The sequence below is a fragment of the Mobula birostris genome, chromosome 1 (genome assembly GCF_030028105.1).
Source record: "Mobula birostris isolate sMobBir1 chromosome 1, sMobBir1.hap1, whole genome shotgun sequence".
NCBI classification, from domain to species: domain Eukaryota; kingdom Metazoa; phylum Chordata; class Chondrichthyes; order Myliobatiformes; family Myliobatidae; genus Mobula; species Mobula birostris.
This window is the reverse complement of record NC_092370.1, coordinates 40,188,768-40,206,461: the sequence shown is the minus strand read 5'-3', so window position 1 is coordinate 40,206,461 and position 17,694 is coordinate 40,188,768. Positions and strand designations below refer to the sequence as shown.

Here is a 17,694-nt window from a genome sequence, read left to right as displayed (position 1 = left end):
TCAGAAATTTCTCCAGATGTTCCTCTGCTTCTCACGTCTGTCTTCATCAAATCAGAATTGTCCACGGCCCCTATTTAACAGTTACGATATCATTTCACCAGAGAGCTGCGCGCGCTGCCATCTTCTCCTCCCGCCTTCTACCTGATGGCATGAATATCGATTTCTCCAGCTTCTGGTATTTTCCCCCTCCCCTCTCAATTCTCCACTCTGATCTTTTACCTCTTCTTATCTGCCTATCACACTTCATGTCTGAAATTCTTTGAAGAGTCATAATGAGACCAGGTTATTTATAAGCAACACACATCAAAGTTGCTGGTGAACGCAGCAGGCCAAGCAGCATCTGTAGGAAGAGGTGCAGTCGACGTTTCAGGCCGAGACCCTTCGTCGGGACTAACTGAAGGAAGAGTGAGTAAGGGATTTGAAAGTTGGAGGGGGAGGGAGAGATCCAAAATGATGGGGGAAAACAGGAGGGGGAGGGATAGAGCCAAGAGCTGGACAGGTGATAGGCAAAAGGGGATACGAGAGGATCATGGGACAGGAGGTCTGGGAAGAAAGACAAGGTGGGGGGGACCCAGAGGATGGGCAAGGGGTATATTCAGAGGGACAGAGGGAGAAAAAGGAGAGTGAGAGAAAGAATGTGTGCATAAAAAGATGGGGTACAAGGGGGAGGTGGGGCCTTAGCGGAAGTTAGAGAAGTCGATGTTCATGCCATCAGGTTGGAGGCTACCCAGACGGAATATAAGGTGTTGTTCCTCCATCCTCAGTGTGGCTTCATCTTTACAGTAGAGGAGGCCGTGGATAAACATGTCAGAATGGGAATGGGATGTGGAAATAAAATGTGTGGCCACTGGGAGATCCTGCTTTCTCTGGCAGACAGAGCGTAGATGTTCAGCAAAGCGGTCTCCCAGTCTGCGTCGGGTCTCGCCAATATATAAAAGGCCACATCAGGAGCACCGGACGCAGTATATCACCCCAGTTGACTCACAGGTGAAGTGTTGCCTCACCTGGAAGGACTGTTTGGGGCCCTGAATGGTGGTAAGGGGGGAAGTGTAAGGGCATGTGTAGCACTTGTTCCGCTTACACGGATAAGTGCCAGGAGGGAGATCAGTGGGGAGGGATGGGGGGGGGGACGAATGGACAAGGGAGTTGTGTAGGGAGCGATCCCTGCGGAATGCGGGGGGGGGGGGAGGGAAAGATGTGCTTAGTGGTGGGATCCCGTTGGAGGTGGCGGAAGTTACGGAGAATAATATGTTGGACCCGGAGGCTGGTGGGGTGGTAGGTGAGGACCAGGGGAACCCTACTCCTAGTGGGGTGGCGGGAGGATGGAGTGAGAGCAGACATACGTGAAATGGGGGAGATGCGTTTAAGAGCAGAGTTGATAGTGGAGGAAGGGAAGCCCCTTTCTTTAAAAAATGAAGACATCTCCCTCGTCCTAGAATGAAAAGCCTCATCCAGAAATCTTACAAATTACTGCAAAACCAGAAGTTCACTGTCCTAATTGTTGTAATATGATAATGAATTAGTCACTTTTTGCCCAATTCATTTCCGTACCTTTACTGAAGTTGGCAATACTTATCCATAGCCTCTTGTTACTTATCACAGCTGTTCTTAAAAGAGTGTATTTGTTTTTAATTTAATTATTCAAAGGTCAGAACAGTTTTGAGAGCAATTAAAATAATTCAGATTGATTTGACCAAATGCTACATCTTATATTAACTGATGATAGTAATTGAAACTCAAAATCTAGTTTCTTCAATTTTCTGCTTGCATAAAACAAAAGCAGCAAATGTATCAGTTTGCCCTATTAAAGGGGAAATATTTTATTTATACCAGCGAAGTTCACAAAAACAGGCCAGTGTCAGACCTAACAACTAGACTGAAACAAGACAACTGTCTCATGGTACACTTATTGAAAGGGGAAGTTAACCAGGACTAGCATAGAGCCACAATCATCTGGGGCGTGTAAGGATTTAGAAATGGACGAGTTTGTACATTTTTCTTCTTTCTTAAGCCCATCACCCTCTACTAGGTCATATTCTTCCAACAGCAGCTGGCCAGTGTTTTCTGTCCAGAGTCCATCTTTCAAATTGTCCCCAGGTGTAGCCCAACTTCTTCCAGGTGAAGATACCTCCTCTCGCAGGATGAGGTCTTTGGAGCTTCTGTTGGCATTTCTATAGCTCTGGGTTTTTACAGGATGGGGTTGCTAGCCCCATGGCCCACACTTCTCCTTTTGCAAACGAGCTTGAGACCGTGCTTGACAGAGTTCACTTTGTGCATCGATACTCATAATTGGGTAGAACAGGTAGTGAAAGAGTCAGTGCAATCAAAGTAATGATTGCCACAAAAGCCTCAATCAATCCCTTAACAGAGTATAAAGATAGAAATTCCAAGAGAATCAGACTGTGAACTGTCAGTTGTCCGTCCAATCTGAGGCTTCAACGATCTGGATTCAACAATAACCTCAGATGCTACCTATGAGGTCTATTTTGAGAGATAATGAAGTTACAGAGGCATTAAAGAGAGTAAGCATTGACCCAATAGTTTTCTTCCTGTGTCATAAAAATAGTATAAAAGTAATTGAACTTCTTCAAACCTTTGAGTAATCTATAACTCAAAAGGGAAACTTACTAATAATGGTACAAGATGAAGTATCCCAGTCATATTGTGCAATGGGATAGGTGAGCTATTTTTTTTAGATTAGATTAGACTAGATTCAACTTTATTGTCATTGTGCCGAGTACAGATACAAAGCCAATGAAATGCAATTAGCATCTAACCAAAAGTGCAAAAGAATCGTATTATTTACAAAATAACTGTGAATAAAAAGTGCTACAGCATACAAATATAAAAGTACCGAGACAGTATAATATGGGTGCAATACTGCTTAGTGCTGTGATGTGAGGTTCAGTAGGGTCACAGCCTCAGGGAAGAAGCTCTTCCTGTGCCTGCTGGTGCGGGAGTGGAGGCTTCTGCAGCACCTACCGGACGGGAGGAGAGTGAAAGGTCCATGGTTAGGGTGATGCAACCTTGATGCTTTTCGTCCTGCCCAGGCAGCGTTTATGGTAGATGTTTTCAATGGTGGGCAATTGGGTGTCAATAATCTGCTGGGCAGTTTTCACCACATGCTGGAGTGCTTTGAGGTCTGATATGGGACAATTGCCATACCACACTGAGATGTAGTTGGTGAGTATGCTCTCAATGGCACAGCGGTAAAAGTCCGTCAGTATCCTGGGACAGAGGTGAGCTTTCTTGATGCTCCGCAGGAAATAAAGGCGCTGTTGCACCTTTTTGATCAGGATGGAGGAGTTCAGGGACCAGGTGAGATCATCGGAAATGTGGACACCAAGGAATTTGAAGCTTGATACATGCTCCCCTACAGCTCCGTTGATGTAAATGGGGACATGAGTGTGGCTCCTAGCATGCCTGAAGTCCACAATGATCTCCTTGGTCTTCTGGGTGTTAACGGCCAGGTTGTTATCGGCACACCACGTGGCCAGGTGCTGGACCTGGTCCCTGTAGGTTGTTTGAACGCTGGTCCAGATTGCCTGCGGGCTTCTCTGAGATGCTACAGCTGTTGAAACTTCTGGGCCCGTTTAACACCATTACCTATTTCTTATTGACCAATGTTCAAACTGTCCATCAGGAATCCTGTGTCTGAATTGAGTAATTTTCTGCGTAAAACACGTTCTATTCAAAGGGGAGAAGCTCTCAGGTTGACGGAAGTTGTAACATGCCCACCACTAGGAGAATTTATTTGAGACTAATGTTCAGTACAATGTCGACCTCTTTCCTTCCATATGTCTCTGGAGGTGTCGATAGAGGAAGAGAAAGCAGGAAGTACAGTAGATAAACAAAGTCATACTTATGCTGTAATGAAAGATATAGCTCTCAAGATCAAAACTGCCAACATGACTTTACTCTCGAAAGAGGTCTAAAGGCTCAAAACTGCAAACTATAGCTCTTCACCTCAGCTACAGCAATAGCAAATGAGAATATCCTTTCATCCTATCTACCTAGAATACTCTTACAACAAATTCACAATGCAACACAAATATATTGTCGTATTCTAATCAAACATATCAAGTTTCTCTTTATTCTTGTCTCACGCGACATTTCTTTCAAAACATATCTCTCTATCCTGCTTCTTCTATTCATATAACATTGTATAACCTCCTTCAGAAGTTCCTCAGGATTGAAAAAAAATAATCAAAATTCTACACCTTTTTACCTACAGTGAGTATATCACCCCCTTCTTTTGCAAATTGAGATGAAATTAGAAGTATTCACTAAAGCCACAGCCAAAGTTTCAAAGTGCATTTATCATCAAAGAATGTATAAATTATATAACCTTGAAATGTGGTTGCTTACAGGCAGTTGCAAAGGAAGGAACTCAAAAGAAACCAATTTTAAAAATTCACCAATGCCCACAGAAAAAAAGAAAAAAATCATATAAACAATAGAAGCAAGCAGCAACAAGAGTATATTGAACTATATTGAGTCCTCAGATCCAAATCCCCGGAGCATCCCAGGGAAGGCCCAAATCTTCAGTATTCAGTTCATATTAGCAGGGCAAATTGCCATAGTTTGCAGACATGAAACACAGTAGCCAGGGGCAACTCAGAGCTTTACTGAATTGAATTAACTTGATTATCTACATCCTTCATGTGCATGAGGAGTAAAAATCTTTACGTTATGTCTCTGTTCAAATGTACAATTATAGGAATTTATAATAAATATTATGTACAACAAGATAGTCAATATAACATAGGATTACAGTTGTGTCAGCATGAATTCAGCAGTCTGATGGCCTGGTGGAAGAAGCTGTAGCATCTCCAAGAGGGAAGCCCCCAGACCATCTGGACCAGCGTTCAAATTGTCCGAACCTCACACTAGACCCAGGACCGCGACGAATCGTCCTGGGCCGAGACTTCACTGCCGGAGAAACCATTCTTGACCTCTCCAAATTGGCTCAGCACCCAGAGAGATCCTGCCTCGTCCAACTCTCAACATCCTGCATTTCCAGTCTACATGGGCCAGCATTTAGATTGTACAAATAGCAGACTGTTTCTCACTTTAGGACCTAGGTCTCGCCATGGCAAGTCGCTCGGGGTCTTGAATACGCCAACTACTGATTCACTTCAGACCTGGATTTCACTGCCAAAGAAGCCATTCTTGACCTCTCCAATTCAACATGGCATTTAGAACAATCCACCCTCATACCCAGGTTAGTTGGATGGACATCGGAACTCCTCTGTCTCGTCTTAGAAAGCCTACAGCACAATACAGGCCCTTCGACACACAAGGCTGTGCCGAACATGTCCTTACCTTAGAAATTACCTAGGGTGACCCATCGCCCTCTATTTTTCTAAGCTCCATGTACCTATCCAGGAGCCTCTTAAAAGACCCTATTGTATCTGCCTCCATTGCTGTCGCCGGCAGCCCATTCCACGCACTCACGACTCTCTGCGTAAAATCTTGCACCTGACATTTCCTCTGTACCTACTTCCAAGCACCTTAAACCTGTGCCCTCTTGTGCTAGCCATTTCAGCCCTGAGAAAAAGCCTCTGACTATCCACATGATCAATGCCTCTCATCATCTTATACACCTCTTCTCTTCTCCAATTTGTTCACTCCGACCAGCATTGCTCCAACTCTAAGTGCGTTAATTTTGCAGTGCACCAGCTGGGTACATTCTGCAAATTCTCTTTGCCTTTGTTCACTTCTTCATTGCTTGCAGAGATAGTTTACAATTTACTTCAAAAAATATGTTATTATTAATTGTTTTAATCAAAACCATCAACAACAAAATGAGTCAAATGAAGGGTCTTGGCCAGAAATGTTGATTGTTTACCCTTTTCCATAGATGCTTCCTGACCTGCTGAGTTCTTCCAGCATTGTGTGTGTGTTACTCCTTCTTAAGTTTTCTGGAGCTTAATAATCTTTTCAATGTCTACATTTCTTTTGCTGATCCAGCATCATACTTTAAGCAAAGTTCACAGTCTCAATGCACACCAACTTTTGGATTCATGAACACATCCCCAATACATTTAAAAGAGTTGCAAAACTGGAATGACTTTCATAATAAGAGCATTCTGTTCTGCCTAAAAATGCAACAGGAACAAAAGTTCCAATAGAAACTAAGGAGGACCAGAAATTATTGTAATTTGAAGGCTGTCTTAATCACCAGCACAGAGTCATAGTCATCCAACACTACAGCACAGAAACAGACCCCTCGGCACATGGCGAAACATTAATCTGCCTAATCCCATCAACCTGCACCCAGACCACAGCCCGCCATACCCCTCCCATCTGTGTACCTATCCAACTATCTCTTAAATGCTGAAATTGGCCTTGCATCCACCACTTCCGTTGGTAGCTCATTCCACACTCTCACCATCCTCCAAGTGAAGTTGTTCATCCTCATGCTCCTATAAACATTTCACCTTGCACCCTTAACCCATGACATCCAGTTCTAGGCTCACCCAACCCTAATGGAAAAAGCTTGCTTTACTCTATCTATACCCATCATAATTTTGTATACCTCTTTCAAATCTCCCCTTAATCTTATATAACCATAGAGCCATATAACAATTACAGCACGGAAACAGGCCATCTCGGCCCTTCTAGTCCATGCTTAACACTTACCCTCTCCTATTCCCACCGACTTGCACTCAGCCCATAACCCTCCATTCCTTTCCTGTCCATATAGCTATCCAATTTAACTTTAAACGACAACATAGAACCTGCCTCAACCACTTCTGCTGGAAGCTCGTTCCACACAGCTACCACTCTCTGAGGAAAGAAGTTCCCCCTCATGTTACCTCTAAACTATTGTCCTCTAATTCTCAACCCATGCCCTCTTGTTTGAATCTTCCCCACTCTCAATGGAAAAAGTCTACCACGTCAATTCTATCAATACCCCTCATAATTTTAAACACCTCTATCAAGTCTCCCCTCAACCGTCTACACTGCAAAGAATAAAGACCTAACTTGTTCAACCTTTCTCTGTAACTTAGGAGATGAAACCCAGGCAACATTTTAGTAAACCTCCTCTGTATTCTCTCAATTTTATTGACATCCTTCTTATAATTCGGTGACCAGAACTGTGCACAATACTCCAGATTTGGCCTTACCAATGCCTTATACAAATTCAACATTACATCCCAACTCCTATACTCAATGCTCTGATTAATAAAGGCCAGCAAACCAAAAGTTCTCTTCACTGTGTGACGAGAATACACATAAATTAAGATGTTTGCTGGCCTGGGCTAGCACCAGTGGCATCAGCAGTTGTCTGCCACCTGTCCTCAGGGGAGGGAGAGATAAGGAACACAATGAGGCAGCATTTGGAGATGTTAATGAAGGAGCCATCAGTCTGGGTATTGTCAAGATCGGCTCCCCTTTGAACCCTGAACTGTTTGAAGTGTGATGGACAGGCGATACCCCAGCAGGTGGATAAAAAGGGACAGGTTCGCTAAGGCAAGACACACACGACACCACGAGGTAATGAGACCCTGGAAGCGATGCCCCCCCGCAAGTCGGCGGGAGTCGTTTGGAAGGCTGGTTGCGGAACCAAGCCATAGACGCACAGGGTGGAAAGGTATGATCAGCGGGAACCCGGTGTGTGTCCACCCTTGCTTGGGTGCCAGGTTCGCTGCAGAGGATCGACCGCATCTAGAGGAGGGGTCACAGTCGGTGACCTCAGGTGACATCACAAAGGACTCGCCCGAAAGCTGCTTGTGAGCAATATCGCAGGTCTGTGTGTGGAAGCCGTTTTGAATGATCATTCGTTCTTGTTCTCTCTCACTTTCCCCCCACATTGTCCATCGCCACGGCAACGATTACTGCGAACTGAACTAAATTGGACTGAACTTTGCGTCACTTTGAAATTGGTCATTTACCCCTAGACAATGATAGAGTTTGATTGATCCTGTTATCTTAATTCTGTTCACATGTGTGTTTATCATTGCTGAACTGTTGCATTTATTATCCTTTTGATTCCTGTGTTACTTGTTTCTTTAATAAAACTTTCTTATTTCTAGTAATCCAGACTTCAACTGAGTGATCCATTTCTGCTGGTTTGGCAACCCAGTTACGGGGTATGTAACAACTGCCCTATGCACATAAGATTCCATCTTCAGAGAACTATGCACCATTATTTCTAGATCCCTCTGTTCTACTGCATTCTTTAATGCCCTACCTTTTACCATGTATGTCTTATTTTGATTAGTTCTACCAAAATGTAGCACCTCACGTTTTTCAGCATTAAACTCCATCTGCCATCTTTCAGCCCACTCTTCTAACTGTCCTAAATCTCTCTGCAAGTTTTGAAAACTTACCTCATCATCCACAACACCACCTATCTTAGTATCATCTGCATACTTACTAATCCAATTTACCACCCCATCATCTAGATCATTAATATATATTACAAACAACACTGGACACAGTACAGATCCTTGAGGCACACCGCTATATACCGTCCTCCAATTTGATACACAGTTATCCACCACTACTCTCTGGCGTCTCCCATCCAGCCACTGCTGAATCCATTTTACTACTTCAATATTAATACCTAACGATTGAACCTTCCTAATCAACCTTCCGTGTGGAACCTTGTCAAGGCCTTACTGAAGTCAACTTTCTTAGTAACCTCATCAAAAAATACAATAAGATTTGTCAAACATGACCTTTCACGCACAAATCCATGTTGACTGTTCCTAATCAGACCCTATCTATCCAGAAAATTATATATACCATCTCTAAGAATACTTTCCATCAATTTACCCACCACTGACATCAAACTCACAGGCCGATAACTGGCAGGTTTACTCTTAGAACCCTTTTTAAACAATGGAACCACATGAACAATACACCAATCCTCCGGCACTATTCCCGTTTCTAATGACATTTGAAATATTTCTGTCAGAGCCCCTGTTATTTCTACACTAACTTCCCTCAAAGTCCTAGGGAATATCTTGTCCAGACCCGGAGACTTATCCACTTTTATATTCCTTAAAAGTGTCAGTACTTCCTCTTCTTTAATTATCATACTTTCCATAACTACCCTACTTACTTCTTTTACCTTACACAATTCAATATCCTTCTCCTTAGTGAATATCGAAGAAAAGAAATTGTTCAAAATCTCCCCCATCTCTTTTGGCTCCGCACATAGCTGTCCACTCTGATTCTCCAAGGGACCAATTTTATCCCTCACTATCTTTTTGCCAGTAACATAACCGTAGAAACCCTTTGGATTTATTTTCACTTACTTGCTAAAGCAGCCCCTATCTTCTTTTAGCTTTTCTAATTTCTTTCTTAAGATTCTTTTTACATTCTTTATATTCCTTGAGTACCTCATTAACTCCAAGCTGCCTATATTTATTGAAGATCTCTCTCTTTTTCTGAACCAAGTTTCTAACATCTCTTGAAAATCATTGCTCTCTCAAACTTTTAACCTTTCCTTTCAACCTAACAGGAACATAAAGATTCTGAACCCTCAAAATCTTCTACATTCTAGGAAATAAAGTCCGAATCTATTCAATCTTTCCCAATAACTCAGGTCTTCAAGTCCCTGCAACATCCTTGTAAGTTTTCTCTGCATTGTTTCAATATCATTTACATCTTTTCTATAGGAAGGTGAACAAAACTAGACAAATTCAGCCTCAACAAAATCTTATACAATTTCAACATAACATCCCAACTCCTGTACTCAATACATTTATTTATGAAGGACGATGTGCCAAAAGCTTTCTTTACAAACCTATCTACCTGTGATGCTACTTTCAAGGAATTATGGATCTGTATTCCTATATTCCTCTGTTCTACCACACTCCTCAGTACCCAACAATTCTCAATCTAAGACCTACCCCGATTGGTCCTCCGAATGTGTAACACCTCGCACTTGTCTACATTAAGTTCCATCTGCTCTTATTCAGTCCATTTCACCAGCTGGTCCAGATCCTACTGCAAGCTATGATCATTTTCTTCGCTGTCCCCTGCACCCACACATTGTTGTCATCCACAAATTTGCTGATCCAGTTTACCACATTATCATATAGCTGATACAGATGACAAACAACAATAGGCATAGCACCAATCCCTGCAGCACACGACTAGTCACAGGCCTCCAGTCAGAAAAGTAACCATCTATTACCATTCTCTCTTGCTTCTGCCACAAAGCCAATTTCTAATCCAATTTACTGCCTCATCTTGAATACCGAGCAACTGAACCTTCTTGATCAACCTTCCATGCAGGGCCTTATTCAAGGCCTTGCGAAAGTCCAAGTAAACAATATCAATTTCCTTGCCCTCATTTGCACTTGGGTTTGCACAGTTCGCTGTTCATTGATCCTGTTCTATAGATTTGCTAAGCACGCCTGCAGGAAAAAGAATCTCAGGGTTGTATGCGGTGGCATGTATGTACTCTGATAATAAATTTTACTTTGGACTTCTGATCAACTTTCCTAGTAACTTCTTCACGAAATTCTATAAGATTGGTTAGACACAACTTACCATACACAAAGCCATCTTGACTATCCCTAGTAAGTCCTGTCTATTAAAATACTTACAGTATATATCTAATCCCTTAGAATTACTTCCAATAACTTTGCCACTACTGATGTCAAGCTCATCACCTTATAATTTCCTGGCATATTCTTAAGAGCCTTTTTTAAGCAGCTGGACAACACTAGCTATCCAATCCTCTGGCACGTCACCCGTGGTTAAAGATGTTTTAAATATCTCTGCTATAGCCCTTGCAATTTCTGCTCCAGTTTCCTGCAGGGTCCAAGGGAACACATTGTCAGTCCCTGGGGATTTACCCGCCCTAATTTGTCTCAAGACAGCAAACACTTCTTCCTCTGTAATCTGTATAAGGCCCAAGATCTCACTGCTGCTTTGCCTCACTTCCAAACACTCTGTGTCCGTCTCCCAAGTAAATGCAGATGCAAAATATCCATTTAAGATCTCCTCATCTCTTTTGCACCACACATAGATTACCATTCTGATCTTCCAAAGGACCAGTTTCATCCCTTGCAATCCTTTTACTCTTAATATATCTATAGAATCCTTTAGGATTCTCCTTCACCTTGTCTGTTAGGGCAACATCATGCCTTCTCTTAGTCCTCCTGATTTCTTTAAGTGTTCTCTTGCATTTCGTATGCTCATCAAGTACCTAATTTATTCATATCTACCTGTATCTGCTATGCACTCCCTTTTACTGAACCTAGGCCTCAGTATCTCCCAAAAATCAAGATTCTCTAAACATGTTACCATTTCCTTTTATTCTTTCAAAAACCAATACCAAGGTTTCCTTAATCTGTTATCCTTTCCTTTTATTCTGATAGGATCATATAATCTCCGTACTCTCAAAATTTCACTTTTGAAGGCCTCCAACTTACCTTTGCCAGAAAACAACCTGTTTGATCCACACTTGCCAGATCCTTTTTGATACCATCAAAATTGACCCTTCTCCAATAGGAATCTCATCCTGAGAACCAGACCAATCCTTCTCCACAATTACCTTGTAATTAATGGCAGTATGATCAAAGTGTATCCCTACACAAACTTCTGCCAGCTGCCCTAATTCCCAAACAGGAGATCTAGTATTGCACTCTCTGTAGTTGGGACTTCCATGTACTGATAAAGGAAAAGTTCCTAAACACATTTAACAAATCTTTCCAATCCAGCCCTTTTACAGCATAGTAGTCCCAATCAATATATGGAAAGTTAAAATCACCTACTATCACAACCTAATGTTTCTTGCAACAGTCTGCATTCCCTACAAATTCGCTCCTCTAAATCCCGCAGACTGTTGGGTGGACTATGCTATAAACCCATTAATGGGGTCATACCCTCCTTATTCCTCAGTTCTACATATAAATACTCACTAGTGAAGCTCCCCAGTCTGTCCTGACTGAGCACTACCATGACTTTTTCCCCTGACTAGCAAAACCATCCCTCCCCCTTTAATCCCTTCCACCCTCTATCACATCTATGGGAAGCACAGAACTTTGAGCTGCCAGTCCTGCACCGCCTGCAACCAAGTCTCACTAATGGCCACAGAGTCATAATTCCAAGTGCTGATCCATGCCCCAAATTCATTGGCCTTTCCAACAATACTTGTATTGAAATATATGCAGGTGAGAACATTAGTCCCACCACGCTTGATCTTTTGATTCCTGACTTTGTCTGAGGTCTTAACAGCAACCTTCTCGACAATCACTCCAGCATCTGTTCTGGCACACTGCATCCTATCCTCCTGCAACTCTACTTTAAACCCCCACTAGCAAACATTCCCACTGGAGTATTTGACTGCCTCAGTTCTGGTGTAAACCTTCCCTTCTGTGCAGGTCCCACATTCCCTGGAAGAGAGCCCAGTTATCCTTAGCCACATGTTAAACGGTATGCTCTTCCTATTTCTGGCCTCACTAGCACATGGCATGGGTAGCAATCCTGCGACCACAAGCCTGGAGTTCCTGTCTTTTAACTTAGTACCTAATTCCCTGAACTCACCTTGCAGGACCTCATCACCCTTCCTATCCAAGTCACTGGTATCGACATGGACCGCAACCTCTAGTTGCTCACCCTCCTACTTGAGAATGCTGTCCACTGGATCTAAGATGTCCCTGACCCCAGCACCCGGGAGGTAACAAACCATCCACAAATCTCATTCTCATCCACAGAACCTCCTTTCTGCTTTCCTAACCAATGAATCCCTTAACAGTCAGATTTGCCTTCGCTCTAGCCTTTCCTGCTGAGCCACAGATCCACACTCAGTGCCAGAGACCTGACCACTGTGACTTTCCTCTGTTAGGTACTTCCACCCCCACCCCACCAACAGCATCCAAAGCAGTATACCTGTTTTTGAGGACACAGGCACAGGCACTCCAACACTGGCCCTCTCATTTTTTTAAATTGATCCTTGCCAGGTGTCTAATTATGTCCAATCCAGAGTCTCCTCAAGTCTGCAGCATGCAGAATATGCCAGCTGCCCCCACTTGCTTCTTTTAATCCCTCTCTCTCCCTCCAAGCAATCTTTTGTCTTGTTATCTCTACAATATTTAACTACACTCTTCCTACTTAGCCAGTATCACTTTTGTTAAGGATATTGAAATCAGCAAAGAATTCACAATAACTCAAATGCTACTTCACATCCAGAGTTAGAATCAAATTAAGTTTTTGATCAGAAATAGCAAAAGTCATTGTTCACCAATAATTCATACTTCATTCCCATAGTTAGGCAAATTTTAGTTCTTGCCTGATAAATAATGGTGCAGAACTTTTCCTGCAAGGCCTCAAACAACTATTTCACATGCATAATTTTAGAGAAGTTAGGAGTTTAAAAACACAACCTAGGAAGTGTATCCTAGCAACAGGGCTGACAAGTTGGAGAACGCATATTCAGCTCTCCATGTAAGGTCCTTAGTTAAATAAAATTGAGAATAGCTGATATGTGCTCAACTCTTAAATTCCTTCTGAAGTGGCCTAGCAAGCCACCCAGTTGTACATTACCACTATATTCAAAGTTGGACAACAGCAGGTTCAGAAGGCATAAGGAGTGGCAACAAATGTCTATAATATCAGTGATGAGCTGATCTTGGAAAAAAATCTAAATGTAAGAAATATCTCAAACTAATTGTGAATATGGGACCATTTTAATTCCCAGGTCACAGCTAGTTTTTATTGAAGGTATGATCTCCATCTCCAATTTAGTTGAATGTGATGATCAAATTAATTTCCTTTTTAGATTCACACATACTTAGATTCATTTATTTATTTATCACATGCACATCAAGCACAGTTTGCCATTAATCTATTAAGATATACATAGGACAGTACAGGCATTTCAGACCAAGATGTTTTGCTGACCTTTTAACCTACCCCAAAATCAACCTAACCCTTCCCTCTCAGATAACCCTTCACTTTTCTTTCACCCACAAATATCCTACAGAAATTGATTTTTTTCTTTCAAAACTTAAATCTGCATTTCTTTAAAGTGATTCATGATTCCGGGATGCCTGGGTGTGACTGGGCATATTGATGATAAGTTGATAAATCACTGCACATCCGGGCCCTATCCACTTTCCCAACCAGTCTGCAGCATTTAATCTTCTAAAACTATTCCAAAAATTGCATCTGATCCTTTATTCGAGTAGAATAAAGGTTGTCAGGCAACAGGACCGAAAATCAATATTAAAGCAACAGTCAGCCTCCAAGTCAATATGGGTCAAACACTTTGAGATGTTTGCCTAATATGAGATATTATTTAATGCAAAGTATAAGATGCTCTTAACATTTCAGCTGTCACATTAGCATTAGATATTTTTCATTTCAGATTGTGAATAAATTGGAGCACAGAATGAAAATTCACAAATCTCTAGAGAAACTCAAAGCATCTTTGCTCATAGCTCTGTATTAATACTGGTTCCAAATTTACAATTTGCTAATAAAAACAAAGCAGTTTACATAAACATTACTCTGATATTAGAATCATTGCCAAAAATTAAACAAGAGGAAATATCTTCAGTACACATCAATAAACAAATAAAATTAAGTCACCAGCTAAAACAATCCATCTGGAATTCACATACAGTATTTTCAAAAAAAATTAGCAAAACACATCATCCTTGAAGAGAAATATATCACTTTCATTTTGACATTTCCCAGCATTAAGATCCCTAACCAAATAATTTAGTTTTCAAGGACATAATTTATTCCCTCCAAACTTTATTCCACTTCTTCTTTTTAAATAATACAGCAAAAGATGACCCACATCCTAGAAGTTTAAAACTTAAAAATGATTGCCTGCCTTTATTTCAGTGACAAATCACTGTTAATTCAGTTTTCTTCCTTAATCTCCCTGGAAAATGATACACACCTTCTTTCACAAAGTTCATTATCTACTGGAAACTCACCTTTCTGATTTGGGGCAAATGGAAAATATTATTCTAGACACAGAGTTGTATGGCACATTAACACATCATTGCAGCCTCTCCGAACCATGCCAACTGCAACTATGTTAATCCCATTTGCCTGCCTTAGGCCCATATGCCTCTACTCTTAATCTATCCAAATACCCGTACTTTTTAAATACTGTAAATGTATCTGCAGCCTTCATTACCTTTGGGAGCTGGTTCCCTATAAACACCACCTTGTGTGTGAAAATCTTACCCCACCTTTAAATTTCTCCCCTCTCAGTTTAAGACTATGCCCTCTAATTTTAGACTACCCCACATTAAGAAAAAAAATCTACCTGCCCCCTGTATGTCCCTCTGATTTATAAATCTCCAAGGCCATTCTTCAGCCTCTGACATTTCAGTGAGAATAAATCAAGTTTATCCAATCTCTCTGTACACATAAAGAACTCCATTCAAGGAAATAGTCTTTACAGCACACATTCTAATACCAATACACCTTTCCTGTAGTAAGATGACCAGAAATCACATAATACTCCACAATACTTTGTGCAGCTGCAACATGATGTCCCAGCTTTGGGCCCCAAAGTATGCTGAATGCTTTCTATACATCATATCTACTTACGCTGTTTCCTGAAAGCAGCAACAAGTTCTCACCCCAAGCTCACTACTGTGCAGGTTTACAATTTCAACAATTGTTACTTCATTAACATGGCAAAGAAGTCAACATATTGTAAAAACAGAAAAACGATAAAAACCAGTAGACCAATATTCTGAATATTGAATTATTCAGAACACCCAGCGTGTTTTCTACACCACTAACCACGTTGCAAATTCCAAATATCAAAATGCTAACAATTTCCTTAACAATACTCAACAGGCAGTATAGATATTTATATATACTTAAAACAAGAATTTTGATTGTATTGGTATCCCGCTTATCAAGCAGAAACAAAGCAACAGGATTTATACAATCTCTTTCATCGTTTGCAGCCAACGAAAACTTTAAATATGTAGTCAGTAGAGCAATGTTTATAATTCCCCCAAAGTAATGCTCCAGCTTTCTGGTGAGGTCGTCCAACACAATGAAAAGTGGGGAAAAAGTTCCACGTGGAGCGTTCAGTCATAAGCTGCATTTTTTTTCCGGCTCCAAACGCATCTGGTCACAGCTATTGTACACGAATTCATGTTCCCAACCGCCGTAAAACTGAATTCAGAACCAAGTCTCCAAAGCAAACCTAAGTTTTCTCTCTCCATCACAGAAGCGCATGAGACCGGCTGCAATTTCAGCACTAGGTGCCAATCACAGTTCACTTTTCATAGCCTGAAACAGTTAAAGGAAAGAGCAACGCCACACTGAGTGGAGTGTGCGAACAGTGCAGTGAGTGTCACAGGCCTTCATAATTGATCATGTCCCCAGCTATCAGTAGTCGAGTTCTCTCGCTCCCTGTGCTCTACACTTCCGGAGTTCGGTTTGGTTTCTATTAAAATATCAACAAGTATTTGATGCTGGGTAGAGCACAGAGCGCGAGTTTACCGTTTCGCAGCCAGAAGCAGCACGTTGTCACTGGGCAAAGCGAACGAGTTATCACTATAATAAGGCGACGATCCCCACACACTATCTCTGCCGGGGAGAAAGAAGCCTTGCTAACTTTTCTGAGAGTTGTAAACCATGTGCTCGACCTGTCATTGTGCGATTTTAGTTTACGATAAAACGAAAGCGGAATGTACTTGCAGACAGATGACAGTGAAGTTCGACTCACTTAACCTGGTGTTCATTCGAGTCCGGCGTTAAAGACGGCTCGTTCGCCACTATCTACCCCTCGCAAACCCTTTGCTCCCGCGCTCTTACCTGCACCTCCTTCCACTCAGGAATTTCACCAGGAGTAGAAGGGCAACTGCGAAGAGAACGCCGAACACCAGCGCCATCCCGTCACCAACACAGCCTCAACCAGTACCAACTCCTTCGTCAAACACACTGCTACGATTTCAGGAAGGTTCACCACCTCCCAGAGTACACGCATGCTCCCTGGTGTAACGAGCTACTCCACCGGGAAACTCCAGGGAGGAATCACGATTGTGATAGGGCGGACAAAGCAAGACAGCACATTTTGTGATTGAGCCCAACTAAATGCGATATCGATATCGATGGAAATCAGATGCAATTACAGATACAAAGACTGGTAGAGACTGAGATGTTCTGAAGGACTGGTACAGAGGAATGAGCCATCTCGAAGGACTGGGACATTGTGGTATGGAGAAGCTGCTGCACAATGGGTATACTGAGGTACATTGACATGGGAATCCAAAAAAAGGACCAGTACAGAAAAGAGGGGAATCTTGAATGACCAGTAGAGAGGAGAAGGGAACGAGTGTCTAATCAATGACTTGAGTTTATGGAGGAACTGATACAGATTTGGGAATAATTCTGAAAGGCAGCATGGAGGAGTGAGGAATGCCAAAAGAAACAGTGAGGGATCCTGAAGGACTGCACTAGAGAAACTGATGACACTGATTCTCATTAATAATAATTTGCCTTAAAGATTCTTCCATTTTGTCTGTGGTGATGCTCACTGGAACGTGGAAGTTCTGCACTATTTGTAATTTCCTTAGGGAAGTCACTGACACAGGAAATTTGCATGCTGCACAGTTAACAGCAATTTATTAAGAAATATTTTTATCCTGCATATCAACTTGTAAAAGTGTACTGCTGAACACAAGGGTAGGTTTCGGCTAATGTTGCTTTGAACAATTCAGTGAGATTATACCTTTTCCC

At 41.9% G+C, this 17,694-nt stretch overlaps 1 protein-coding gene across 1 annotated transcript in view; it reads right to left on the bottom strand.

The window, feature by feature from the left end:
* cyp7b1 (cytochrome P450, family 7, subfamily B, polypeptide 1) overlaps nucleotides 1–16,941 on the bottom strand; it is a 195,030-nt gene extending 178,089 nt beyond the window's left edge. Inside the window, exon 1 of the mRNA XM_072254449.1 lies at nucleotides 16,771–16,941. Coding sequence (XP_072110550.1) covers nucleotides 16,771–16,847 — 77 coding nt within the window. The 5' untranslated portion in view covers nucleotides 16,848–16,941. The remainder of the gene's footprint in view (nucleotides 1–16,770) is intronic.
* Between the last annotated feature and the right edge of the window lie 753 nt (nucleotides 16,942–17,694).